The sequence below is a fragment of the Bicyclus anynana genome, chromosome 26, assembly GCF_947172395.1.
Source record: "Bicyclus anynana chromosome 26, ilBicAnyn1.1, whole genome shotgun sequence".
Classification (NCBI taxonomy): Eukaryota; Metazoa; Arthropoda; class Insecta; order Lepidoptera; family Nymphalidae; genus Bicyclus; species Bicyclus anynana.
This window is the reverse complement of record NC_069108.1, coordinates 2,596,260-2,622,107: the sequence shown is the minus strand read 5'-3', so window position 1 is coordinate 2,622,107 and position 25,848 is coordinate 2,596,260. Positions and strand designations below refer to the sequence as shown.

General features: G+C 36.1%; 3 protein-coding genes across 3 annotated transcripts; 2 read left to right on the top strand and 1 right to left on the bottom strand.

The window, feature by feature from the left end:
* Nucleotides 1–2,351: 2,351 nt before the first annotated feature.
* Nucleotides 2,352–3,185, top strand: LOC128199617 (zinc finger protein 26-like). Its single transcript, XM_052889850.1, has one exon. It carries the CDS (start codon nt 2,352–2,354, stop codon nt 3,183–3,185), a length of 834 nt encoding a protein of 277 aa, XP_052745810.1.
* Nucleotides 3,186–4,088: 903 nt separating this feature from the next.
* Nucleotides 4,089–8,933, top strand: LOC112047101 (zinc finger protein 879-like). Its single transcript, XM_052889849.1, has 4 exons — nt 4,089–4,137; nt 4,397–5,371; nt 7,997–8,824; nt 8,881–8,933. The coding sequence occupies exons 1-4, from the start codon at nt 4,089–4,091 to the stop codon at nt 8,931–8,933; spliced, it is 1,905 nt and encodes a 634-aa protein (XP_052745809.1).
* Nucleotides 8,934–12,732: 3,799 nt separating this feature from the next.
* Nucleotides 12,733–24,933, bottom strand: LOC112047096 (protein TEX261). The gene is made up of 5 exons (XM_052889667.1): nt 24,775–24,933; nt 22,145–22,224; nt 19,412–19,633; nt 16,194–16,305; nt 12,733–15,281 (listed from the first exon to the last, which is right to left on the bottom strand). The coding sequence occupies exons 1-5, from the start codon at nt 24,842–24,844 to the stop codon at nt 15,163–15,165; spliced, it is 603 nt and encodes a 200-aa protein (XP_052745627.1). The 5' UTR covers nt 24,845–24,933; the 3' UTR covers nt 12,733–15,162.
* Between the last annotated feature and the right edge of the window lie 915 nt (nt 24,934–25,848).

The following is a 25,848-nucleotide window of genomic DNA, read 5'->3' as shown; positions in this document are numbered from 1 at the left end:
ACTGGGACAAATCCGCCGCTATTGGTCGATATACGCCATATTACATACACAACAGTATATCACGCTAACTTGGTACTTTGACTCAATGGTGTGCACTTCTTATATGCAATAATGCATTGCCTACCCTAATTAGTCATTGAGCACCTGTTTTACGAGTAGATCATTTCTATTTTGTACAAATTGTACGTATAATGCATACCCTAGTTAATAGCTCTGTGCACGCCACTGGCAGGTCTGTTTGACTCGACATTATTGTAGTTCGATGATAAAGCGTTTTAAATTTTAGCTGTTTTTAAAAATAATAGACATTTCATGTTCTCATTATTATTATATTAAATAAATTTTAATAATAATTATTTAGACTGTGAAAATGAAATTATGAATCAATTATATTATATCATTATTATTAATTAGTTAATGGAATTAAAATGATTTTATGTGCATTCATTCGGGTGTATATTTTTTTTTCCTGACAAATACATACCTACATACCGTTTAATGGTTTAAGGAAAAACATCGTAAAGAAACCTGCATAATTGAAAACTAGCGGACGCCCGCGACTTCGTCCGCGTGGAAATCAGTGTAAACTTTCAAGCCCAATTTCGCCACTTTAGGGGTTGAATCGTAAGTTAAAAGTATCCTATAACCTTCTCCGTAATACGGTCTTAAACCGTGCCAAGTTTCATTTGAATTCATTCAGTAGTTTCAGCGTAATGCCCAAATAACAAAAAAAAACGCGGACAGATAGACAAAAAATCGAAAAAAAAAAATTTAGTTTCAGTATCGATTATATAATGCTCTCAACAAAAATTTTCAAAATATCTTCAATGTACAGAATGAACAAAATGTACAGAATTCGTATTATAAGTATAGATTCTAGATGGCGCTAGTAGTACTCTATGCCAAGCTAACGTTTGGTGTTACAAATGGTATAAGTAAAATCTCAAATTGCGAATTAATGTATAGAATTCGATCAGTTTTATTGTAAGTATAGATATAGATTTTCTCAATTCACTACGTGTGTGAAGTCTGCCAATCCGCATTGGGCCAGCGTGGTGGACTATTGGCCTAACCAGTCGCATTGTGAGAGGATACTCGTGATCAATAGCGAACCGAATATGATTTGATAATGATGAGTTGTTCTCTAAGGTCTAAGTCCACCAACCAACCGCATGTGGCATGGTGGGTCCATATACCCTATCCTCTTTCTAGTGTGCCGTAAATATAAGCTGATAATGATGAAATGAAAATTATACATTTACCTATTTTCAGGGAAAAAAAATGTTTGTCTTTGGATGTGTGCCAGAACAAATGTGTGTGTGTGTGTGTGTGTGTGAACCATAGATATATGGTGTGAATTAAAGGAAAGACAGCACAGCTAAAAACGTATTGTTAATGTCCCAAAATGGGCCTTTAATATTTATAATTATTAAGCAGGTCGATAGTATTTTTTACGGATAGAAGATACAAATTGCTGTTGAGAAAATAATTTTCAGAATTTTTGGAACCCACATCAATTAGATAAATATTTTTTTTGTTTCGCCCCCTTGTCTACAAATTAAACATAAACAATACAGTAAAAATGTTCAAAACAGCCAATAAGAACGCGTGAAATTGAATTCATATTCGGTGTAAGCTGTCACTGTCGTAACATTGGCAAATATCAATAAGACACAAGTTAAAAAGAAACATTAAATCGTAGACAGAGATGCATTAAACAAAAAAAAAATCCTTAAATTGCTTTAAAACGCTCTAAACGAACACTCAAAGATCACTGACAATATGTCAGGGTGTGAGTTACAAGCATGTTGCCATGATAAAAAATCTTAATAAATGTTGTCAGGGCATGAAAAAAATATATTTTATTTAATTATTTAAAAAAAAATGCGGATTCCAATTTATTTTTATTTTGGGTTTCAAGCCCTATATTTTATGTTCTTTTAAGATAAAAATAACTTGTTCTGCTTAATTGTCATTCGGAATAAAGGCCCAGCCTCCAAACAGAATTGGGACATGCACGGTGGCGATATATTTCCAAAAAGAAGCACTAACAAAACTCATAAAAACATCTTCACATTATATAACCTTCCTGTATAAAAAGTAAGTGTCCACTCTACAGTTAGTGACAGAAAAGCTAAGAAGAGATTTTGGTTGCAGGCGAAAATCTTAACCGGAAACCACTCAAACCACTGGCCAGTAGAAAGAAAATCGCCAATAGAACCAAACAGAAAGAGCTCGAAGACAAGACATTGGACGCAATGCGTAAGAACATAGTACAGGTGTTGGAAAACTCTACCATTATGCCGTTTAGATGGCTGAGCAGTTGTTTCCGATGCTTCTATTGTTACGAAATGTTTGACAAACCCCAGGACTTGAAGTCTCACCAGGAAACCCATAACCCTCACGATTTGGAGAAGAATATGAAGAGCTTCTGCGAACCCTTAGTCTATGTAGATGTATCAGAGATCAGCTGCAAGTTATGTTACGCGAGAATGGATGACGTATTTCAACTTGTAGACCATTTGATAATCCTACATGAGATACCTTTTGATAGAGAAATTGGCATCAGTTTGGTGCCTTTAAACTTGGATGAAGGACCGAAATGCTTCTTTTGTGCGATGGTTTTGAAAACCTACGCATTGTTACTCGCGCATATGAATAATTTTCACAAGAACTACTTTAAATCTTCATGCGCCAAGTGTGGGAGACAGTTCAAAGGTTACGAAGACTTGTGTCGACACGCGAAAAATCAGATCTTAGACGATTACCAGAAATGTTCGCAATGCGGTTTGCTGGTGAGTTACGGGGTTTTACGAGCTCATATGAAGGATGTACACGGAAAGAGGTACAAATGCTTAAGTTGCTTCGAGTTCTTTACCAGCCATTACAAACGTTCGAACCATATGGCCGATGTTCACAATCGGAGAGACAGAGTCAAGTGCTCCTATTGCAATAAGACGTTCATCTTCAAGAGTATCATGCAGAGGCATGTCAAAGTGAACCATTTGAAGGTCAAAAACGTGGTGTGCGATATTTGTGGTTGGAAAACCTTTGGGAAACATGCATTGGTAAATCACTTGGCGCGCCACACCAGCCTCAGACTGATCAAGTGTCCCGATTGTGATAAGTTCTTCAAAACAATTCAATACATGAAGAAACATCATGCCAAGAGTCATGTTCAATAATCATCTCTTTGATGGCAGTTAGTATTGTGACGCATTAACTTAAGCCGATTAAATCACAAAGTTTTAGGATTTAAAGACTGTTCTTTCCCGTGGTTCTTTCAGAAAAGACTTTAATATGTCACTGTATTGGCAACCCCTTCAAAGTGATCAGAAGGTGGCACATACGGTGTTGTTTTTCGCTTTTTAGTTTTGTGATTTTGAAGTCTGTTGAATTTTTTTGTTAAAAAGATTTTATAGCTTGTCCATATGTTGATAACGCATTTGTAAGTCCCATGTCAACGATAACCAAAATCAATGCGTTATTATATATTATAATAACGCAATATAGTATTGCGTTCTCAACTTATGGATAGGTACAAACTAAATATTACTCTGGATACGATGGTCATGGAAGAAATTGGCTCTGCTGTCTTTTGTTCACAGAACAGAATTATATAATCTGTAAAATTGGAAATTCTTTATTTATTTACTTAATATTTCTCCTGAAGTTTTTGGTTGGTTTCGGTCTTATCTTTATGATCGTAATCAATGTATTCGGGTTGATGAGAAGTTATCTTCTCCGAGTAGGTAATTTAAATGCAGGTATGCCTCAGGGTGGTGTTCTATCTCCATTACTCTTCTCTATTTACATTAACTCTATTACTGATCTCCTCTCCCTTTCGCTCCATTTATATGCTGACTCGTTTGACAATGCAATAGCCAGTCTAAATACTGATCTTAATACAATCATTGCTTGGAGTAAATCCTACGGATTGTCGGTAAATGCAAGTAAATCGCAGGCAATTTTGATTGGGTCGCGTTAACAAATTTCGAAAATTAAGACTTCATCTCTTCCTCCTCTTTTATTAGATGGAACTGAATAAAATTTTAACACTTCAGTCAAAAATCTCGTTCTCGGTATCGATGAATCCTTTTGCTGGCCACCCAGGTTGTCAGTCGGAAGATCTTTGCGGTGATTGGCAGGTTGAGAAGGTGGAAAAACTTGTTTCCTCTTAAACCTAAGATTTATCTTACTCAATCGCTTCTTTTTCCATTACTTGATTATGCGGTGGCGGTATATTGCCAAAAAAACAAGGACAGACGAAATATCTATCTACTCATAAAAACATCTTTACATAACATAACCTTACTATATAAAAACGCTGCATCGTAAGATAATGTCCACTCTACAGTTAGTGACAGACAAAGCTAAGAAGAGATTTTGGTTGCAGGCGAAAATCTCAACCGGCAGCCACTCAAACCACTGGCCAGTAGAAAGAAAATCGCCAGTAGAACCAAAAAGAAAGAGCTCGAAGACAACAACACCAGGACATTGGACGCAATGCGTAAGAACATAGTACAGGTGTTGGAAAAGTCTACCATTATGCCATTTAGGTGGCTGAGCAGTTGTTTCCGATGCTTCTATTGTTACGAAATGTTTGACAAACCCCAGGACTTGAAGTCTCACCAGGAAACCCATAACCCTCAGGATTTGGAGAAGAATATGAGGAGTTACTGCGAACCTTTAGTCCATGTAGATGTATCAGAGATCAGCTGCAAGTTATGTTACGCGAGAATGGATGACGTATTCCAACTTGTAGACCATTTGATAATCCTACATGAGATACCTTTTGATAGAGAAATTGGCATCAGTTTGGTGCCTTTAAACTTGGATGAGGGACCGAAATGCTTCTTTTGTGCGATGGTTTTGAAAACCTACGCATTGTTACTCGCGCATATGAATAAATTCCACAAGAACTACTTTAAATCTTTATGCGCCAAGTGTGGGAGACAATTCAAAGGTTACGAAGACTTGTGTCGACACGCGAAAAGTCAGACCTTAGAGGATTACCAGGAGAAATGTTCGCAATGCGGTTTGCTGGTGAGTTACGGGGTTTTACGAGCACACATGAAAGATGTCCACGGAAGGAGGTACAAATGCTTGAGTTGCTTCGAGTTCTTTACCAGCCATTACAAACGTTCGAACCATATGGCCGATGTTCACAATCGGAGAGACAGAATCAAGTGTTCCTATTGCAATAAGACGTTCATCTTCAAGAGTATCATGCAGAGGCATGTCAGAGAGAACCATTTGAAGGTCAAAAATGCAGTTTGCGAGATTTGTGGGTGGAAAACTTTTGGGAAACATGAATTGGTGAATCACATGGCGCGCCACACCAGCCTCAGGGTGATCAAGTGTCCTGATTGTGATAAATTGTTCAAAACCAATCGATACATGAAGAAACATCATGCCAAGAGTCATGTTCAATAATCATCTCTTTGATGGCAGTTAGAAATAACTTCCTTTTTTAATGTCAAAGATATTTAGCGTATCCATTGTAATATTTAGTGTGTAGCTTATCCATAAATTGATAACGCAGCTGTAAGTCTTAAGTCAAGGCTAACTACTTGAAAATATATTGCGTTCTCAACTTATGGATAAGCTACGAGTACTGACTAAATAATACTATGGATATGTCATGGAAGAAATTGTCTCTGCTTTCTTTTGTGCACAAATAAGATGATATATAAAATTGTAAATTATAACTAGTAACCCTTATATTTTATTTCATATAGCAACAAAGCAGGGCTTTTTGAACCGGTTTACTAGAATACTTGATTTTTCAAACTTAAATATAGAAACCTACTTTGAAATAAATGAATTTGATTTGATATCTACGTAACCGTTCAAACGTTCAGGAATACAGATTTCATCAGCAACGTACTTTTTAACTTTATTGAGTACTAGCGGACGCCCGCGACTTCGTCCGCGTGGAAATTAATGTAAACCATCAAGCCCTATTTCACCACTTTATGGGTTGAATTTCAAAAATTTTTGAATTACTTTTTTTATTTCGTATTTTTTTTATGATTTATGAACAAATTTTAAAACTGTAACTCTAAAAATGAAGGACTTTCCATACAAACTTTCAACCCCTATTTCACCACCTTGTCATTTTATTTTTGCAATAAAAAGTGTCCTATAACCTTCTCCGTATAATGGTCTTTAACCGTGCCAAGTTTCGTTTGAATTCATTCAGTGATGCCCGAATAACAAAATAATACGGACAGACAGACAAAAAATAGAAAAAAAATATTTTTAGCTTCAGTGTCGATTATATAATGTTGTAAAAATTACAAACATTTTCAAAATATCTTCAATGTACAGAATGTACAAAATCTACAGAATTCGTATTATAAGTATAGATTCTAGATGGCGCTAGTAGTAACGCCAAGGTAACATTTGTTGTAATAAATGATATAAGCAAAATCTCAAATTGCGAATGAATGTATAAAATTCAACCAGTCTTATTATAAGTATATAGTTGAATTTTATCAAAAAAATATATGGGACGGTAAAATGGCGACAGAATATATAAAAAAAAATATATAGTTTCTGTTTGACTATTCTATTTGCACTAATCTCTATCTCTATGAACCCTGAACAGCCCTTATAGCTAAGTGGCGCGTTCTGAATGACATTTGCTATCGACAGGTCACGTGATCAAGATCTGTCACTCCCATACATATTTCTAGTTTTCGAAGCGTTAGCGATCGTAGTAAGAGAATCGACGTGCAGCTTGGCTACATGGGGCAGATCTTCATACAATTTTTATTGTAGAATACTAGTAAATAATAAAACCTTCTAAAATAATAAAAGCTGGTTGGCTTAGTTCTTCCATTTCCGTAAAGCTGTCTGTGTGGATAAATGTACAATAATTAATTAATTATATATATTACATTAAATTGTTGCCAATTATTTGTTTTATTTTTTTTAAACACATCATTATTATCCTCAGACCAATTATTGTATAGGACCTGCCTCGCAAGACGTTACTTTTCTGTCAAAGTATATGATCAACAATCTAATGCGATTATAAAAACTGTATCTATATTATCGATGTTAAATAGTTGTAATCGTGTTCGTCGGGTAAAGAGCTCCGTAAAACCTTTTTGTGTAATTGAATTGAAAAAACGGCCAAAAACTTCTAGTTTAGTATAAGATATATACCAAATCTAAACTCGTTTTCTTCAGAAAATGACAGACAATTTTGTACTTGACTATGAGTGCGATACAGGTCCTTCTATAATTGGTCTGAGTTATTATCAGATGCAGATAAGTGCCTTAATTAATGCTACTCGTAACTTTACTAAGTAATGCTCGATTAAGGTTATAAGGTATGCACACATTAACTTCGATAATAGTGGTTTACGCCACTGTCATTATAATGAGGGCCATTGTAGTACAATAGACAGCACAAATGCTACAATTGCTAGTTACGTGCAGTGGCATACAATATTTTTTCTTTCTATGATGAAAAATTAACTAAACTTGATAGATATTATAATTGGCGTTGGGCATGGCCTATATGTGGATAATATAGCCTGCACACTCACGAATAACCTTTCTATTGGTAAAAGAATTTAAAAAATGGGTTCAGAAAATTTCGAAATTATCACCTACAACCTCACAGACTCAAACCTCTTTTTTTGACGGCCTCCGTGGCGCAGTGGTAGGCAGATCCCCGGCTGGGCAGATTGAGATTTTCTTAATTTGTCCAGGTCTGGCTGGTGGGAGGCTTCGGCCGTGGCTAGTTACCACCCTACCGGCAAAGACATACCGCCAAGCGGTTTAGCGTTCCGGTACGATGCCGTGTAGAAACCGAAAAAGGTGTGGATTTTCATCCTCCTCCTAACAAGTTAGCCCGCTTCCATCTTAGACTGCATCATCACTTACCATCAGGTGAGATTGTAGTCAAGGGCTAACTTGTAAAGAATAAAAAATTAAAAAAAAAACCTCTTTATAATATTAAAAAAAAGTTTTGTTTCAGTTTCAGAGCCAGTAATCAGGAATACATCAGAGCGACACAGAAAATACGACATAACCAAACTACTCACCGTCATCATAGAATGCAGCACCATTATGCCCTTCAGGTGGTGTGCTAACAAATTCATGTGCTTCTACTGTGGATGCCCCTTCGTCGACAGTTCCAAGCTAAAACAGCACACCACAGAAGAACACAGCGATGCTAAGCTGAAGAACGTCCTAAGAAACAACCGATGTAGCAGAATCAAGCTAGACATTTCCGATATATCTTGTAAATTGTGCCCAAAACCTGTGTCAAACGTTGAGGAATTCCTCAAGCATATATCCCATGCTCACGATGTCAAAATCGACACGAATGATGTCGATGAAGCTCTGTTCTCATTCAAATTGAACGATGAGTGCATGAAATGTTTGGAATGCGGTCAAAGCTTCCGATTCTTTGGACCGTTATTGACTCATGTCCACAGATTTCACACAAAAGTGAAGACGTTCCTTTGTGATATTTGCGGCCAAGGGTTTGTTGCTAAAGTCAATCTATACAGCCACGTTAGAAGCGTCCATTCGAGCTACAGTTTCAAATGGGACGATTGCAAGAACAGAATACGTTCCAAAGAAGTCAGCGTCAAATGTCCTAAATGCTCTGAGGTTTTCCGTAGCAGCTATTTGAGGAAACAGCATTTGGCGTTGGTACACGATGTCAAGGCATCCCAATTTAAATGTGAGGAATGTCCGCGGATATTTACCGAGAAGAGTCGTTTGGTTGAGCATAAATTGAGGACTCATTTGAAGGAGAAGACATTTGCTTGCGAGATTTGTGGCTTCAAGGTCTTTAGTAAGGATTTGCTCAAACGCCATATGGTAAAGCATGATGATTCGCGACCGTTTCAGTGCGATTTTTGTATGAAGTCCTTTCAGAGGAAGAAGACCTTGGATATCCATAGACGAATACACACGAATGACCGGAGATACGTTTGTAAGCAGTGTAGTAAGGCTTTCGTTCAATGTACGAGCCTGAAACTCCACATGCGGGTCCATCATAATGTGAACACTTAATAATAATCGGTGGGTTGCCAGGTTGGCGGAATTAAAAAATGGGGAAAAAAAAGATATTCGTATAGGCAAATCATTAATTTCACGGTCGGAGGTTACATTACAAAAATTGTTAATTGTTAGGTTAACGAATATTTGGCAAATATTCATACTTATTTAAGAATAAATGTTAATTTTTATTCGTGAAAATGTTTCGATGTCGTAGGGCGTGACAAGGAATACGACAAAAATACTAATAATAATATTTTTAATTTTTTTGTTATTTTCGGCACTTACTACTTCTTTGATAGCCCACGTGGCCAACGTTTTAAGAATTGTATTTTTTTACCTAATATTTTAAATAAGTTCCAAAAGTTGCCCCGTAGATTAATGGGTATTTTTTTTTATTTTTATATTATAAAAAAAAATCTTCATATCGGGCAGCAGCATGTATTTATAAGCTGGGGTTCTCATTTTAAGTTTTTTTATTTTTTTAGAATAATTTTATGTAGGTACGTACTTTCTGCATAAATTTTCTAAATGACTGAAAATTTTACCTGTAAGTATTAGTAGATTATTTATTTGTTAATTAGTTTTAAAATAAAAATCTCATTTTATAACAAACGGCGTTTTCTTTGTTTTTCATTTTTCTGGTTAGGATACAAGATGAGATACCAAATACCTTAACTCGTAGTAATTATTACTATCTATTAAATGAGAATATATTGTACCAGTCAGCACACTCTCTATGTTTGGTATGGGTTTCGTGCCGAAGAGGAGGTGGAAGACAAAACACTTGGAACGTAGGATTCTTCTTTAATTTCTTTCTTCTTATTTTCTATACATCTTGGATCGGTGGCCGGAGAACAACAAATTATAGGCCGTACCGTTCCTATATTTATATAAAACAATGTGGGCCTTATTATTGGGCAAGGCCCGCCCTCAAAATTACATCCAATAAAAATCCCTACTTTAAATAATACCACGGTTTTCACACATGCATGGTTACCTCGCCCCCCGTGACCGCGATATTGTCGATTTAGCTAGTGTAAGCCGTATTATCGGTTTAAAGACAAAAATAGTTTATAAATTAAATCGCGACAAATTTATCGTTAGTTTATGTTCGAATTTCGGCAGACATGCATGTATGAGTACAACATTCTTTACACGTTTATTGTGTAAATATCACTGAGTTCTTTAACCCTAACGTATATTTGACTATGCCGACAGTTTTCTTGTTGGAAAATTACATGGAAAACTGTCGGAATTGTTTATACAGATTTACATTTTTATAGTTACAAGGAAAGGTTCTTTATTATCCTTACAAATGATACAAACTTATGCTATTTATTACATACTAAAACGCATAGTTTTTTCGACTGACTTTCACTCTTATATACTACGATAAAAGGCCATATTTCACTCGCACACTATTTGTAAACGACGGTCTCATTAAATAATGTATCATCGATGCGACGGTCCGGAACACAGAACAGAGATCGCTAAAAGCTAACGCTTTTCGGAACATATATGACTTATCTATTAAATGAGTTACGGCAAGGTTACGGCTGTGTGTGTCCTTAGTTCTAGATTATTTTGTAAAATGGTAATAAACATAAAAATAACCTTTTTGGAGTTCGTTAAAAATTAAAAAAAAAAACAGCGCCATCTATGCGCCTCAAGCATAACTTCCATGTAGGCATCCCAACAGCTTCCTGAAGTGTATGAAAAGGGATTGTTTCAAAGTTCTCTTATCTATAGGAGCGCCATCTACTGGTAGTTTAAAATAACAAACAATGTTTCATTATTCCTGTAGATGGCAGCACGATTGCATACACACCGTGGAGGGAGAATGTATACTTTTTCTTAGATACACACTGACTATTTATTCACACGAATCAAAATCAATCACATTAACATACTTCTCAATCAAGTCAAGCGTTTGTAAAGCTGTTTTACTTTCTAATTTTTATGTTGTATTTTTTGTGCTCTACCACAGGACATATACTGTTATCGCCGCGTTGCAACGACTTGCGGTACGGATGACTTCAGTGTGCTCGTGGCCAAAGATTACAGTGGCGTTCGAGCCGTCCACATTTCTTGTTGTGTAATTCTTTATATATGGGTTACTTGGGATAGGCGGGGAGAGTGACTTGAGTGGAAAAGGGGAGTGTTAGATATTTGTCAAAGGCGCCTTTAACCCTCATCGTTCACAAGTGCGTGACTCCACTCATTCTCGACTAATTTGTTAACTAAGTTATCCTGACAAATGTTGTAAATCAAAACATTTGTTCGACATTACTTAGCTTTCTTATTTTTGTAATCATTTTTGAGTCTGCTAAAAATACATACTAACTCTGCCCTGTTAGGGCATAAAAACGAAATATATAGGTACTCCGCCACGAAACAAGTCTCGTAGACGCGGCGCTATTATCTTATTAGCTCACTGTCACTTTGGTAATGGCGGTTTTAATGTAATTTGTGGGCGCTGTCAATTTTAGTTAAGGTTTTATCCGCGGGACTTTTTTGGTAGCGCGGAGTCTGAGTAATTTGAAGTTTAAATACTGACGACTTTTCTGGCGCATTCAGTACAATGGGGATGATGACTAGGTTTGAATATATTGATTTTTATGATACATTCGGGTAAATAAGGTCAATGTTAACTAATATATACATAAAAAGCAAAGATTGTCTGGATATTTGCAAAATAAATGAGATTATAAAATTTCAAAAACTACTAAAATTTTTTTAACGTAATTAGATGAAAATTCATACAGTTTTAGCTTCCTTACATTAAATGTGACATTTTTTAATATATGAACTATAAAGATAAACGCACAAATAACAAAGATATTAGTAATTTTGTTTGAACGCGCATACAAATCTAACGATCATTACATTACCTACGACGTCATTAGTTCGTGCCATTTTGTATGGGTCGTTTTTCAAGGAGCCCCGGCAGCGCCGCAAATCTGACCCTTTAAATCCCTGTAGCTCCGAAAGTAATGATCGCAGATACCCTGTTACTTTTACAAAATTGCTTTACTATTAGTATACTCTTAATTTATATACAATTTAAAAAACTGTCATCATCCCTATTGTGCTCTTAACACCTGGATTCGATTCCCAACTAGCTCGAATCAGTATTTTATCTTTTCTAAGTTGAATAATTGTCTGGTGGTAGACTTCGGCCGTGGCTTTACCACATTACCGGCATACGTACCGCCAAGCGATCCGGTACGATGTCGTGTAGAAACCATCAGAGGTATGGGTAAGTAAGCTTCCATCTTGGACTGCACTTAACATCAGGTGAGATTGTAGTAAGGGAATAACTTGTCATTCAATAAAAAGTAGTCAAAATTGAGAGCAAAAGAAATAATATATCAACTCATATTCGGCTCACTGCTGAGCACGAGTCTCCTCTCAGAATGAGAGGGGTTAGGCCAATAGTCCACTACGCTGGCCCAATTCGGATTTGCAGAATACACACACATAAAGAATTAAAAATTTCTCAGGTATGCAGGTTTCCTCACGATGTTTTCCTTCACCGATTGAGACACGTGATATTTAATTTCTTAAAATGCACACAACTGAAAAGTTGGAGGTGCATGTCCTGGACCGGATTCGAACCTACACCCGCCGGAATCGGAAGCAGAGGTCATATCCACTGGGTTATCACGGCTAAAAAAAATAAAGATAAATAAAAAAAGATTAAAATTGTCTATGTCTTTATTTACACTTTATTCTATACACTTATAATCTAATCAAATAAATTAATGAGTCTCCAACAACCCTACCGCTATAACAAAACCATTGAACGTATAAATAAATATATAAAACCAAACATTTTAAGTCATTCACAAATAACGTGACTTTATAATATTAAAAGAATTTTCAAAATCGGTTCAGTACATTCAGATATTACCCCCTACAACCTCAAAAAAAATTGTGTACTTAAACAAAAATCCAAATAATTTTACAAGGAAAAACGCAATCAATCCAATCATAGTCATACCTCACTCAAAAAATATGTATCCAAAATCACTTATGGGCATATCAATGATTTGAATGTATAGTAATTATAGTTTTATACATATAATTATAATTTTATACATATAATTATAGTTTTATACACATAATTATAATTTTATACATATAATTATAGTTTTATACATATAATTATAATTTTATACATATAATTATAGTTTTATACATATAATTATAATTTTATATATATGTATATATCCGCAACTCAAAAAGAATTGTGTATTTAAATAAAAATCCAAATAATTTTACAAGGAAAAACGAAATCAATCAAATCATAGTCATACATTTACCTCACTCAAAAATATGTATCCAAAATCCTATTTAAATCAGTTGTTTTTAAAAAAAAATATAGATATACCCAACGACATTGTATACTGTAGACATGTTACGTGCCTACAAAATCACCGCAAAAAGTGATCCGAATTTATTAGCTACACCACTGAGCGCACACATGCATAATTTTGTGTTTAATTCCATTATACAAGGTGTCCCGTAATTAATGGATAAAACGCAAATGTTAGATACACCACCTAATTATCTAAAACGATTTTTAAAAAAATTTTTGAATAGTTTTCCAAAAATCCCTAGGATCATTTGTCAATTTTTTTATCTTAAATCAATTTTTTTCAATACTTTAGCTAATACAATTAAGATTTTAAAGATTTGATTTTTGATGAATATTAAGAATTAAATGACCAATGTACTACTTTATATCGTCGTCATCAACCCATATTCGGCTCACTGCTGAGCTCGAGTCTCCTCTCAGAATGAGTTTGGTTAGGCCAATAGTCCACCACGCTGGCCCAATGCGGATTGGCAGACTTCACACACGCAGAGAATTAAGATAATTCTCTGGTATGCAGGTTTCCTCACGATGTTTTCCTTCACCGATACTAACTACTTTATATAATAATATAAAAATACTACTTTTGTAAATAATGTTTTATTTGTTTTTTACAAGAAGCTTTGAATGCAATAATTATTTTACTTTAATTAAGATGAGTCAATTTAAAAAAATATCCTATAAAAAAATGTATGGAGCTAATACATTGGTAATTTAATCCGTAATGTAATGTTTAACAAAAAACAGATCTTTAAAATTTTAATTATAGCAGCTACAGCATTGAAAAAACTGCTTTAAGATAGAAAATTTTGAAAAAATCCGCTAATGAAATATAACTTGGTTGTAAGCGACGCAATTGTACATTTTATTTGTAAATGTTTTAGTAAAATAAACTGGCCGAGCATATAACGGAACGTATAACGCTCAAGGGAAACTGTCAGTTTTGACAGATTTTTGAATAAACCCAGTTCGTTAAGAATTACCCAACTGTCTACATCCCTTGTAACGATATACGTCCCGAAGAGCTCATTTTCACCGAATATTTCTGTGTTTTGTTTCGTCCGTTACATTGGTCACCCTAGGGATTTATGTTAAACAATTCAAATTAATTTTAGATAATCAGGTGGCGTATTTACGATTTCCGTTTTATCTATTAATTACAGGACACCTTGTATAGTTTTTACAGTTCCTGAACACACAACTTGACATTGTAGACAATATCTGGTATTACATGTTTAAATAACTTTCGTTGTTTACTATGCGACTAAATACGCCAAGCAATTTAGCGTTCCGGTACGATGTCGTGTAGAAATCGAAAGGGGTGTGGATTTTCATCCTAACAAGTTAGTCAGCTTCCATCTTAGATTGCATCACCACCATCTGGAGAGATTCAAGTACTTAGTCATAGTCAAGGGCTAACTTGTAAAGGATAAAAAAAAATAAGTGAAATTGAGGCAATTAGCCACATTTGTGAGCCTCAGTTTCAACGCATTTGTGACATATCCAATAGTATAAAATCTTTGCTATTAATCCTTAAAACCTGCTACCTCCCAAAATCATCACGCTCCAAACACCATAGTTTTATTTTCCACCATTGTTACCTATGGTAAAAGCATAGGCTGGTATACTTTCAGATTAAAAAAATAAACAAAGTAAGTAAAACTCCTCTAGTTCTTTCTTTCTGTAAGTATACAAAAAGTAGGTACTTAGCACTGAATGTATTGTTAGTTCATACTATGCAGTATACACACTTAGAAAGCCTTCTTGCTCCTCTGCGGTAGTATCGACTCTTTGGCGTAACTGAAGAAAGAGAGGAGGCTATACTTCTTCGCCTTCCGAGAGAGATAGTCGCTGACCACGTTACCGTCGTCTGAAATTACCAGAAATAATAATTATAATACAAAAACTGTTCGTGAAACATAATGGTTTGTGAATCCTGACTTTTAGGGGTTTTGCACAATGTGTTTCTTTGAATATTGTGCAAACTTTATATTTAAGAAATTAGTGGTTCCACAGCTTTTAATTTAATTCTAATCATTGTGCAAAGTAGTTGCACAATAAATAATACACTGTTAGTGGAGTATTTAATCCACCATTCACATCGATCTATTAAAAAGTGGATGCACAATCAGCGACCAAAAAACTTCCCCGCTCAATGAGTGCCAAACATAACTTCTTGGCACTCAATTCAATTAGTCGCATTTGCAAATTAAACCCTAAACTCAATCCTTAAGGTTGAATTTACTCTGAATTTGGGCTTTTGTTGAATATTGGACTATATTTAAAGGTATAATTGTCTTTACCAATAATTCTAAAACAGTCAAAGCAAAATTGACCAGTTTTTAAGTGTCATTTTCTATAGAGTGTCCTTTTATTATGAGATGTCAATGACCATAGACTTTTAGGGTTCATTTACACAAGCGGTACGGTCGGTAGCAACTACTTATAGTCATTGAGTACAGTCTCAGACCAATTATAGAAGGACCTGTATCGCACTCATAGTCACGAACAAAATTGACTGTCATTTTCTGAAGAAAACGAACTTAGATTTGGTATATATCTTATACTAAACTAGAAGTTTTTTACACAATTCAATTACACAAAAAGGTATTTTTACGAAGCTCTTTAACCGACGAACACGATTACAACTATTTAACATCGATTCTATAGAGACAGTTTTTATAATCGCATTAGATCGTTGATCATATAGTTTGACAGAAAAGTAACGTCTAGCGAGGCAGGTCCAATACAATAATTGGTCTGAGAGTACAGTATACGTTACCCAGTAGATGCTGCCTCTCGTCGGTAGTGGGCAGCACGTAGTCGTTCGCAGACAGCGACACGAACAGCGCGAACGGCACCACCCATAGACACAGCGTGAAGTACGACAGCACCTGACCATCGACAATAATTAATTTTTAACTAGCGGACGCCTGCGACATTATTCTTTAAACGAACCTTCAAACGAACACGATGACAAATAAGAAACATTCATTCTATTTATTTATTTTTAAACAGGACAACAACAGGTTACAATAAAATCTTATAATAAAATATATAAGTTACGGCAATAGGGATGATGACAGTTTTTTACATTGTATATAAATTAAGAGTACTTTCAGCAAAGCAATTTTGTAAAAGTAACAGGGTATCTGCGATCATTACTTTCGGAGCTACAGGGATTTAAAGTGTCAGATTTGCGGCGCTGCCGCGGATCCCTGAAAAACGCCCCATACAAAATAGCACGATTTAGTGACGTCGTTGGCTCGCTGATCGTTAGGTTTGTATGGGCGTTCAAACAAAATTACTTATAACTTTGTTATTTGTGCGTTTATGTTTATAGTTAATTTATTGAAAAATGACACTTTTAATGTAAGGAAGCTAAAACTGTATGAATTTTCATCTAATTACGATAATTAAAATTTAATAGATTTTGAAATTTTATAATCTTATTTATTTTACAAATATCTAGACAATCTTTGCTTTTTATGTATAAATTAGTTTAAATTGACCTTATTTACCCGAATGTATCATAAAAATCAATATATTGAAACCTAGTCATCATCCCCATTATTGCAGGCCCACTTATTGGTTGTCACAGCATGCATTAAGGATAAGGATAAGGCCTAGTTCGCTCTACTCCAGTAATCCAACTCCAGCCGAGTACAAACGATTTATGGGCGCTAAAACCAAAAATCGTTGGCATCCGACTAAAACAATAAAGTAATCCGAACTAGGTATAATAATATAAAATAGTTTATAATTAATACATAATTCAAAACATATAAGTAATGGGTCCTTTGTTTTGTTTAATTTATTATAATATTTATTTACCAAATTATTATGTTATCATTTATTTATTGTATTATTATTTATAATTGGCTTATTTTTACCACTTGTTTCTACTAGTAATATTTTTGTATTTAATTTACGTATCTGTCTCTGTTTAATATTTGTCGATGTTTGTTAGAGGCGCTCCGCACGTCTCGATACCGTCCAAACGTCACCTTAATGGCTTCACGGAAGATCAGCGCGGTATCCTTACGGACACTGCAATATGCTGAGTGGTGACCCTTTTAGGATCACATCATGCAAGTTGCGATGTATTTAATTTATTGTTTTTTTTTTCTCTCTTTTCTTTGTATGATGTGTATTCTGAATAAACTTTTCTTTCTTTCTTTCTTTCTATAATTCTAATGTACAAAGAACCGATTAAAGTAAAACTACATGTAAAACGAAATATGTGTGTATTTGTGTGTGTGTGTGGTTCTACTCGTATAAAGACAGTTTTTTATAATCGCATTAGATCGTTGATCATATACTTTGACACAAAAGTAACGACTAGCGAGACTGGTCTTCACGTAATTAGTCTGAGACGGTGATCGATGACTCATAATTGAAATCGTATTATCTTACAGCGAGCTAAAAGTCCTTAGACCCTTGATTGTCCCGCCGCATTTGACCGTATCCGTACAAACGGTCAAATGCGATTCAAAAATTTAATAAAAGTCATACGGTATAAAGTTACAAAGCCTACAAAGCCTAGTACCTACATACTACTAAGCACTTACCTTACCGTATCGAAAGTGACTAACGAATTCTGCACTCCTGTTAGTATTCGCGGATAGATACAAACGTTAGCGTGACGTAGCACCGCGCAGCGCCATCTTGTTTCGATGTTGTGAACTAATACGTTTTGAGAGAACTCTATGAATGAATGTGTTAAACCTAAATTTTATTCATGAAAATTTAGGTTTAACACAGAGTTCCCCAAACTTTTTTGTGTCGTAGACCCCTTGCCATGTTTTTCCGTGTTGGGTAGACCCCCTACTCAGTGCCGACTTTAGCCCCTGTGCGAGAATATTACGGCGCCCCTCTCCCATTGAAACACATACGAACATTCTGTGTCTGTATGTGTGTGTATGTGACACTGACCTCAGAGAAGTTGTAGTAGACGCCGGAGAAGTGCCAGAGCGTGTCTGTATGTGTGTGTATGTGACACTGACCTCAGAGAAGTTGTAGTAGACGCCGGAGAAGTGCCAGAGCGTGTCTGTATGTGTGTGTATGTGACACTGACCTCAGAGAAGTTGTAGTAGACGCCGGAGAAGTGCCAGAGCGTGTCTGTATGTGTGTGTATGTGACACTGACCTCAGAGAAGTTGTAGTAGACGCCGGAGAAGTGCCAGAGCGTGTCTGTATGTGTGTGTATGTGACACTGACCTCAGAGAAGTTGTAGTAGACGCCGGAGAAGTGCCAGAGCGTGTCTGTATGTGTGTGTATGTGACACTGACCTCAGAGAAGTTGTAGTAGACGCCGGAGAAGTGCCAGAGCGTGTCTGTATGTGTGTGTATGTGACACTGACCTCAGTGAAGTTGTAGTAGACGCCGGAGAAGTGCCAGAGCGTGTCTGTATGTGTGTGTATGTGACACTGACCTCAGAGAAGTTGTAGTAGACGCCGGAGAAGTGCCAGAGCGTGTCTGTATGTGTGTGTATGTGACACTGACCTCAGAGAAGTTGTAGTAGACGCCGGAGAAGTGCCAGAGCGTGTCTGTATGTGTGTGTATGTGACACTGACCTCAGAGAAGTTGTAGTAGACGCCGGAGAAGTGCCAGAGCGTGTCTGTATGTGTGTGTATGTGACACTGACCTCAGAGAAGTTGTAGTAGACGCCGGAGAAGTGCCAGAGCGTGTCTGTATGTGTGTGTATGTGACACTGACCTCAGAGAAGTTGTAGTAGACGCCGGAGAAGTGCCAGAGCGTGTCTGTATGTGTGTGTATGTGACACTGACCTCAGAGAAGTTGTAGTAGACGCCGGAGAAGTGCCAGAGCGTGTCTGTATGTGTGTGTATGTGACACTGACCTCAGAGAAGTTGTAGTAGACGCCGGAGAAGTGCCAGAGCATGTCTGTATGTGTGTGTATGTGACACTGACCTCAGAGAAGTTGTAGTAGACGCCGGAGAAGTGCCAGAGCGTGTCTGTATGTGTGTGTATGTGACACTGACCTCAGAGAAGTTGTAGTAGACGCCGGAGAAGTGCCGCAGCGCTGTGTAGTGGTGCAGCGCGAGGTTGGCGACGGCGGCGCAGAACACGGCGCTGGCGGGCCGCACCACGGGGAACTGGCGCAGCAGCAGCAGGTGCAGGAACTGCTGCAGCAGCCCCAGCGCGTGCAGGTGCAGCGGCAGCTCCTCCAGCAGCGCCAGCCCTACGTGGATGGCTGCTGTTATCTGGAAATAACAATAGTTGCAAAAAAAAAGGATGCCTCAGAGCAATTTGTAAATTATGTCAACGAGACAGTTGTAAACCGTTCTCCAAAAAATTAAAAATATTAACGGTACCATCATTATATATTTATGAAGCAGTCATGTTTGTAGTTAATAACAAAAAAATATTTATACCTTATGAAAATAAACGCGACAATGATAAATTTAGATGCGAACAACATAAAACTACTCTGTACCATAATAGTTTATTCATTGCGGCAGTAAGAATTTATAATAAGTTACCAAATGAAAAAATGGAAAAAAGAATTAATAATTTTTCTGGAAAATTTTTTTTATTTACAAGTTAGCCCTTGACTACAATCTCACCTGATGGTAAGTGATGATGCAGTTTATAAGTAATAAAATAGAAATAAAAATTTTAATAAAAAAAATTCAACCAACTTCCAACTCAAAAAATAACTTTAACTAAAAAGCAAAAAATAACATCCTACTTATGTGCTACCTTCTGATCAGTTTGAAGGCGGTGCCAAGCCAGTGATGTTTTAATTAAATACGTTTAAACTACAAAATTTCTGTGGTTATTCCAGAAACAGCTTTAATTAAAACACGACACTGGCTTGGCACCGCCTTCAAACTGATCAGAAGGTAGCACATAAGTAGGATGTTATTTTTTGCTTTTTAGTTAAAGTTATTTTTTGAGTTGGAAGTCGGTTGAATTATTTTTATTAAAATTTTTATTTTTTTATTTTTAGTGTTAGCATACCCACTGCGTGTGTACAGTCACAACCTATCTAAGTGGAAAGTTCTTATGAATACAAAATTATCAAGTCCAAACACAAGGTAGCTACTGTGAGCCGTCGAGGAGTTCTCTTCACTGTGCTTCGTCTTCATCACCAGACCCTTAATACAGTCGCAATCCATCTTGGTGGAAAGTTCTCATCAATACAAATTTATCAAGTCCAAACACAAGGTAGCTACTGTGAACCGTCGAGGAGTTCTCTTCACTGTCCCTCGTCTTCATCATCAGACCCTTAATACAGTCACAACCCATATAGGTGGAAAGTACTCATCAATACAAATTAATCAAGCCCAAACAAAAGGTGGCTGCTGTAAATCCTTGACGAGTTCCATCGTCTGTGTTTCGGCTCCATCATCAGACCAACTCCAAACCTTCATAAAGTTGTAGTGGTTTAAAATAGTCGCCGTCTCTACAACTTTCGAAAGTTCCCCTCAATTTCTCCAGGATGCCATCATCAGATCCTGACATGAAAAAAATGGGACCACCCTGGAAGTTAACCCTACAGAACAAAAAAAGAATTTTCGAAATCGGTCCACAATTGACGGAATTATCGCTGGACATACATAAAAAAAAAAAAAAAAAAAAAAAAAAAAAAAAAAAAAAACATACATACAGCCGAACGTAGAACCTCCTCCTTTTTGGAAGTCGGTTAATAAAATAACACAAGTTGGAATGATTTAACTGTATTTCAAATAACTTATTACTCATTCTTAAACAAATCGTTACTTTAGTAGATAGATGGTTAATACATTCATTAAATTTACGTAACACCGTCATCATCTTTTTTTTACATAGACCACAATACCAAACCAAACCTCAGAATAAAACCATAATCATTAATAAACAGTACAGATTAAAATATTTATCTGGAAAAAGGAGTTTTTTATATGTTGTCTTATGTATTTATAATTATTTAAATAATTAAAAATCTAACATAACTTAGAAAGCATAATTTCGGACATTTTTTTTTATGGTGTCCAACCTGTGGCAATTTGTTTTTAATTTAATTTTAATATCCTTTGACCATCGGAGATCTGTCGCTGTACCATGGTCCGATCAAATGACTGTTAAGTTTGTTGTGGACACACATCCACTGATGTTGTGTCTTTTCAGAAGTGAGTATAAAGGTTACTACAGTTTGGCAAATTCGTTCGCAACAATCCCGATGGGCCGCACGACTTCATACCCGCGCAGTCCTTCCCTATAGCCCGCGCGCTTGACTTCACACCCGGACAGTCCTTCCCACCCCGTTGCCCGCATATCATAGGAGTGGCAACGAATTTGCCAAGCTATATATTATGTTTGCCAATTGTGCCTGATACATTCAATTTGTGCACCTTCAAGGCAATCTTAGATTCATCTTAGATCATTGCTTTCCATTAAGCATGATTGTAGTCAAGTCATAAAAAAGATTAGTTTTGTGTTAGTAAAATGTATTATAGTTATTAACTATCTAAAAATGGCCATGTGGTTAGTAGAAGTGAGTGCGAGAGGATTACCAGCAAAGCTCTATAACTTGCCTTGGCCTCTCTAGAACGGCAGAAAGTTCTATGTATATTAGAACGGGTATCCAAAGCTGCTCTAATAGGATATTACCAAATTTGGCTAGGCAGAGAGAACAACACGATCGGACAATGGGAGTGCTAATCGATTATCAAGGAATAACCATCCACAGTGAATCCATGGATTGCTAAGATATTCGTCTCTATACTTACAAAGACCAACCACGTGATGACATATTTGGCTGTGACGGTGTACTCCTCAACCACCTCAGCCAAGTAGTACAGGCCTGCCGCTGAAACATGCATAAAAATTTCATGTCAAACTGTTTCTTTATTCGCTTTCTAGTCACTGTTGCGCTGATTTTTTTTTTTTCGTTCCGTTGGCTCCATGTGGGACTACTACGGCGTCACCGGGGGGTTTGGGCAAGCGCAAAAGCATCGCTGAGATCCATTTCAATCAGCCTTCAGATTTCAATTTTCTGAAATAAAGATAGAGGACGGAACGACTCTCTAAAGGTGTCTCCTATGAGACTCGGACCTCGGCTTAGAGGTTAGAGGTAAATTCACCACGCATACCACTGTGCCACGGAGACCGTCATCACATTACAGTTGCAAAAGTTTCAGTGGTACAAAGTCCACCCAATGAATATGTAACACAAAAAAAAATTAACCCAATGTGTGGATTCCCAAAGTATGTGTCACCCCACCAGTGGGGGCAAATATTGAGTGGGCTCTGCAACATGAGCCAACAAATCTGTAGATATTGTTGATGGTTATGATAAATAAAACAAACTCCCAGTTGGTACAAAGATTATAACTAAAGTTACAAATAACAAACTATAATTACAAATAAACTATATTTACAAAGAAACTATAACTACATATAAAGTTCTAAAAACCATCACAAACGCTCCATGGTTCACCAAGATATTGGAATCTCATGAGTATGTAGACATGAAAACAATCAAGGTGAGTCTGCAACTAGCGCTCGTCTAGCACGGTAGTCTGTCTAATCTGTCACTCAAAATGGTGGTTAAAAAATGTGTGTCATGTAAAAAAAATGTTACGAAGAAATCTCCAGGCTTGGAGTGCAGTTGATGCCATAAGGTGGTTCATGCTGAACCATCTTGCTGTAGGCTGTCAAACAAGCAAATAAATACGCTGCGTAACGCAACGGGCGTCGAATGGAACTGCGAGGAATGTCTTCAAAATATGACCCACAGGTCATCCTTTATTTTACCTGATGACGACACGGATGAAGATTCTGATACAGGACATACTATCCTCAATAAATCTACTCTCGATACGCGTAAGTTGGTTCAAGACATTAGCCGTGAAATCAAAAAAACATTGCTTGAAGAAATTAGTAACTTGATTGAACGCGCTAATCTCAGGAATTACTGGTCCGATTTGAAAAATTCTTTCAGCGTTAAATAGCCCATTTATCGAGGAAGGCTATAGGATATATATTTTCCCCGTATTCTTACGGGAACGGAAACCACGCGGCGTCAGCTAGTGAGCTATAAAAATCGCATTATTATCCATGAAAACAAACTTGCTACTGCCCTCAGTGTCCCAATGGATGTTCGAAAGCTAAAGCGTACATACATATGGGATTTCCTACAAAATAAATAACAAAAAATAACAAAGTAAATTAGCCAGCATGACATTTCATGGGAAATTGACGACCTCCGTGGCACAGTGGTATGTGCGGTGGATTTACAAAACAGAGGTTTGATTTTGAGGTTTGAGGTGATTTTGAGATCAAACAGAGGTTTGAGGGTTTGATCCCCGACTAGGCAGATTGAGATTTTCTTAACTTGTCCAGGTCTGGCTGGTAGGAGGCTTCGGCCGTGGCTAGTTACCACCCTACCGACAAAGATGTGTTGCCAAGCAGTTTAGCATTCCGATACGAGGTTGTGTAGAAACCAAAAGGAGTATGGATTTCATCCTACTCCTAACAAGTTAGCCCGCTTCCATTTTAGATTGTATCCTCACTTAACATCAGGTGTGATGAGGTCAAGGGCTGACTTGTAGAGTATAAAAAAACAGTTTTTGTTAGGTGGGTCAGAGCCCAATAGACTTTGGGAACCACTGAATTATAGATACATTCAATTGCTAGGCCCTATGACCTCTATGCAAATGTCTATTTTTACAATAATTTTTGTAGTAGGGCTATGTAGGTAGTATTTTAAAAATTACTTTTGTCATCATTATCACCCTATTTTATGGCCCACATAGGAGCCAGGCCTCTGTTTTCATAGCAGAATGGATATGGATAGTGGAGATAGATGGAGGTCTAAGCCCACCTCTGCTACAATGTTGGTGGGCTTAGAGTAATAATATTTTAAATATCATAGTTATATGGTAAATTTGAACACTAACTGATGTCTTAACTGTCTCTCTCTCTCTCTGAAGCAAGGGGGCATAAATATTAAGTACCCATTTCCAGGCTGAGAAATTTAATAGAACATTTAAAAAAGCAACCAATATTTAAAATTGAAGGCTAATAAACATAATTATTTACTAAATAATGATTTGTTTTGCTTTTATTTAAGAGCAATAAACAAATCAAGGGGCCCTCAATATCATTAATTTTTACAAGCCCCACGATTCTATATTCGTAATTAAGTGACATTAATAGTGATATATTTTTGTTTGATTTTAAAATTCCTTGGTTGATACAACACCGAAAACTCGTCAATATTTAGTCTATTTTTACTTTGCTAGGATAGCTGCCAATCAAGGCCTTTGCATACTGTAGTAAAGTTTTAAAAAAACAAAACAAACATTACAATATTAGAATTATTGACGAATAATGAATGAATAATTAAAATATTTACCTATAGATAAAGTTACGAAAGCAGCTTGTACCACTATGGATAATATACTTAATAAATAAAAGAATAGCATATTAAAAAATCAACTTTTTACACTATTGTTTGGATATTTTCACGTTCACAGTATTTTTGAATGAATTTGATAAACAATTAGAGGTTATTTCGTTGTCAAATGTCAAAGTCAATTAAGTCAATGTCAAAAAGGTTGCTTCCGAATGACTCACAGATCCGAATGACTTTGCATTTGCGAAATTGATAGAAAGTACCAAAAAGTCAATGATAAATATTAATGATGAAGATGATTAGGAAAAGACGAACCAATGAACATAAATAACGCAATAAACGTTGCGTTAATTGCCAAACACGCCCTTGTACGAAAAGAAAATTGATTTTTCACAATGTAGTAATCGGTTCACAACTTACAATCTTAAATTAATATTAAGTCAATGTGTTGTTACATTATACCCATTGTACTTTATCCACATGACTATGTTATTATGATTAAAAAAAACATACATACAGGCTGTATGAAACAGCCAAACATAGAACCACCTCCTTTTTGAAAATCGGTTCATGACAATGCTTAGTATAATTTGAGTTCAATAGGAACGCAACATTGTGTTCAGGGTTACCACAACACAAAAATGTTTTCCATTTTAAATATTTTTTTTTTTAACTTTGAGCTAGGATTAATTTAATGATACAAGTAATTCTTGTATGCTAAAATCATATTTTTTAAAATCAATCGATTCCTGTCACTTCGGAAGCGTAAATTGAAAATTATATATATTTTTTATTCTATCAATATTTTATTTTATAACTAGCGGATCCGGTCAAGCTCAAGCTTCGCTTTGACTTATGCGTACTTTTTCTCTATACTTACACTACCCTACCCTACCTTAGATAATAAAATATCTACCCACAGATTAAGAATAATAGGCAGATAGATAGAGCGCACGGAACATGTCGGTATCGATACTGTACACACTGTTCGACAATTTGAGATTGAATTCAATAGTTTAACCTAATACATATTTGGCATACGGTACAAAGACAATATGACAAAAACAAAAAAGC

Bases quoted from the DNA above. Each gene is read 5' to 3' on its own strand.
- LOC112047101 (XM_052889849.1), top strand. From the start codon at position 4,089: ATGAATCCTTTTGCTGGCCACCCAGGTTGTCAGTCGGAAGATCTTTGC. The intron at 4,138-4,396 runs GTGATTGGCAGG...TTTTGGTTGCAG, and splicing joins TCAGTCGGAAGATCTTTGCG to GCGAAAATCTCAACCGGCAG. The intron at 5,372-7,996 runs GTGATAAATTGT...GTTTTGTTTCAG, and splicing joins GGTGATCAAGTGTCCTGATT to TTTCAGAGCCAGTAATCAGG.
- LOC128199617 (XM_052889850.1), top strand. From the start codon at position 2,352: ATGTTTGACAAACCCCAGGACTTGAAGTCTCACCAGGAAACCCATAAC.
- LOC112047096 (XM_052889667.1), bottom strand. From the start codon at position 24,844: ATGCTATTCTTTTATTTATTAAGTATATTATCCATAGTGGTACAAGCT. The intron at 19,634-22,144 runs GTAAGTATAGAG...TGTTATTTCCAG, and splicing joins TCATCACGTGGTTGGTCTTT to ATAACAGCAGCCATCCACGT. The intron at 16,306-19,411 runs GTCAGTGTCACA...GTCGATGGTCAG, and splicing joins TCTACTACAACTTCTCTGAG to GTGCTGTCGTACTTCACGCT.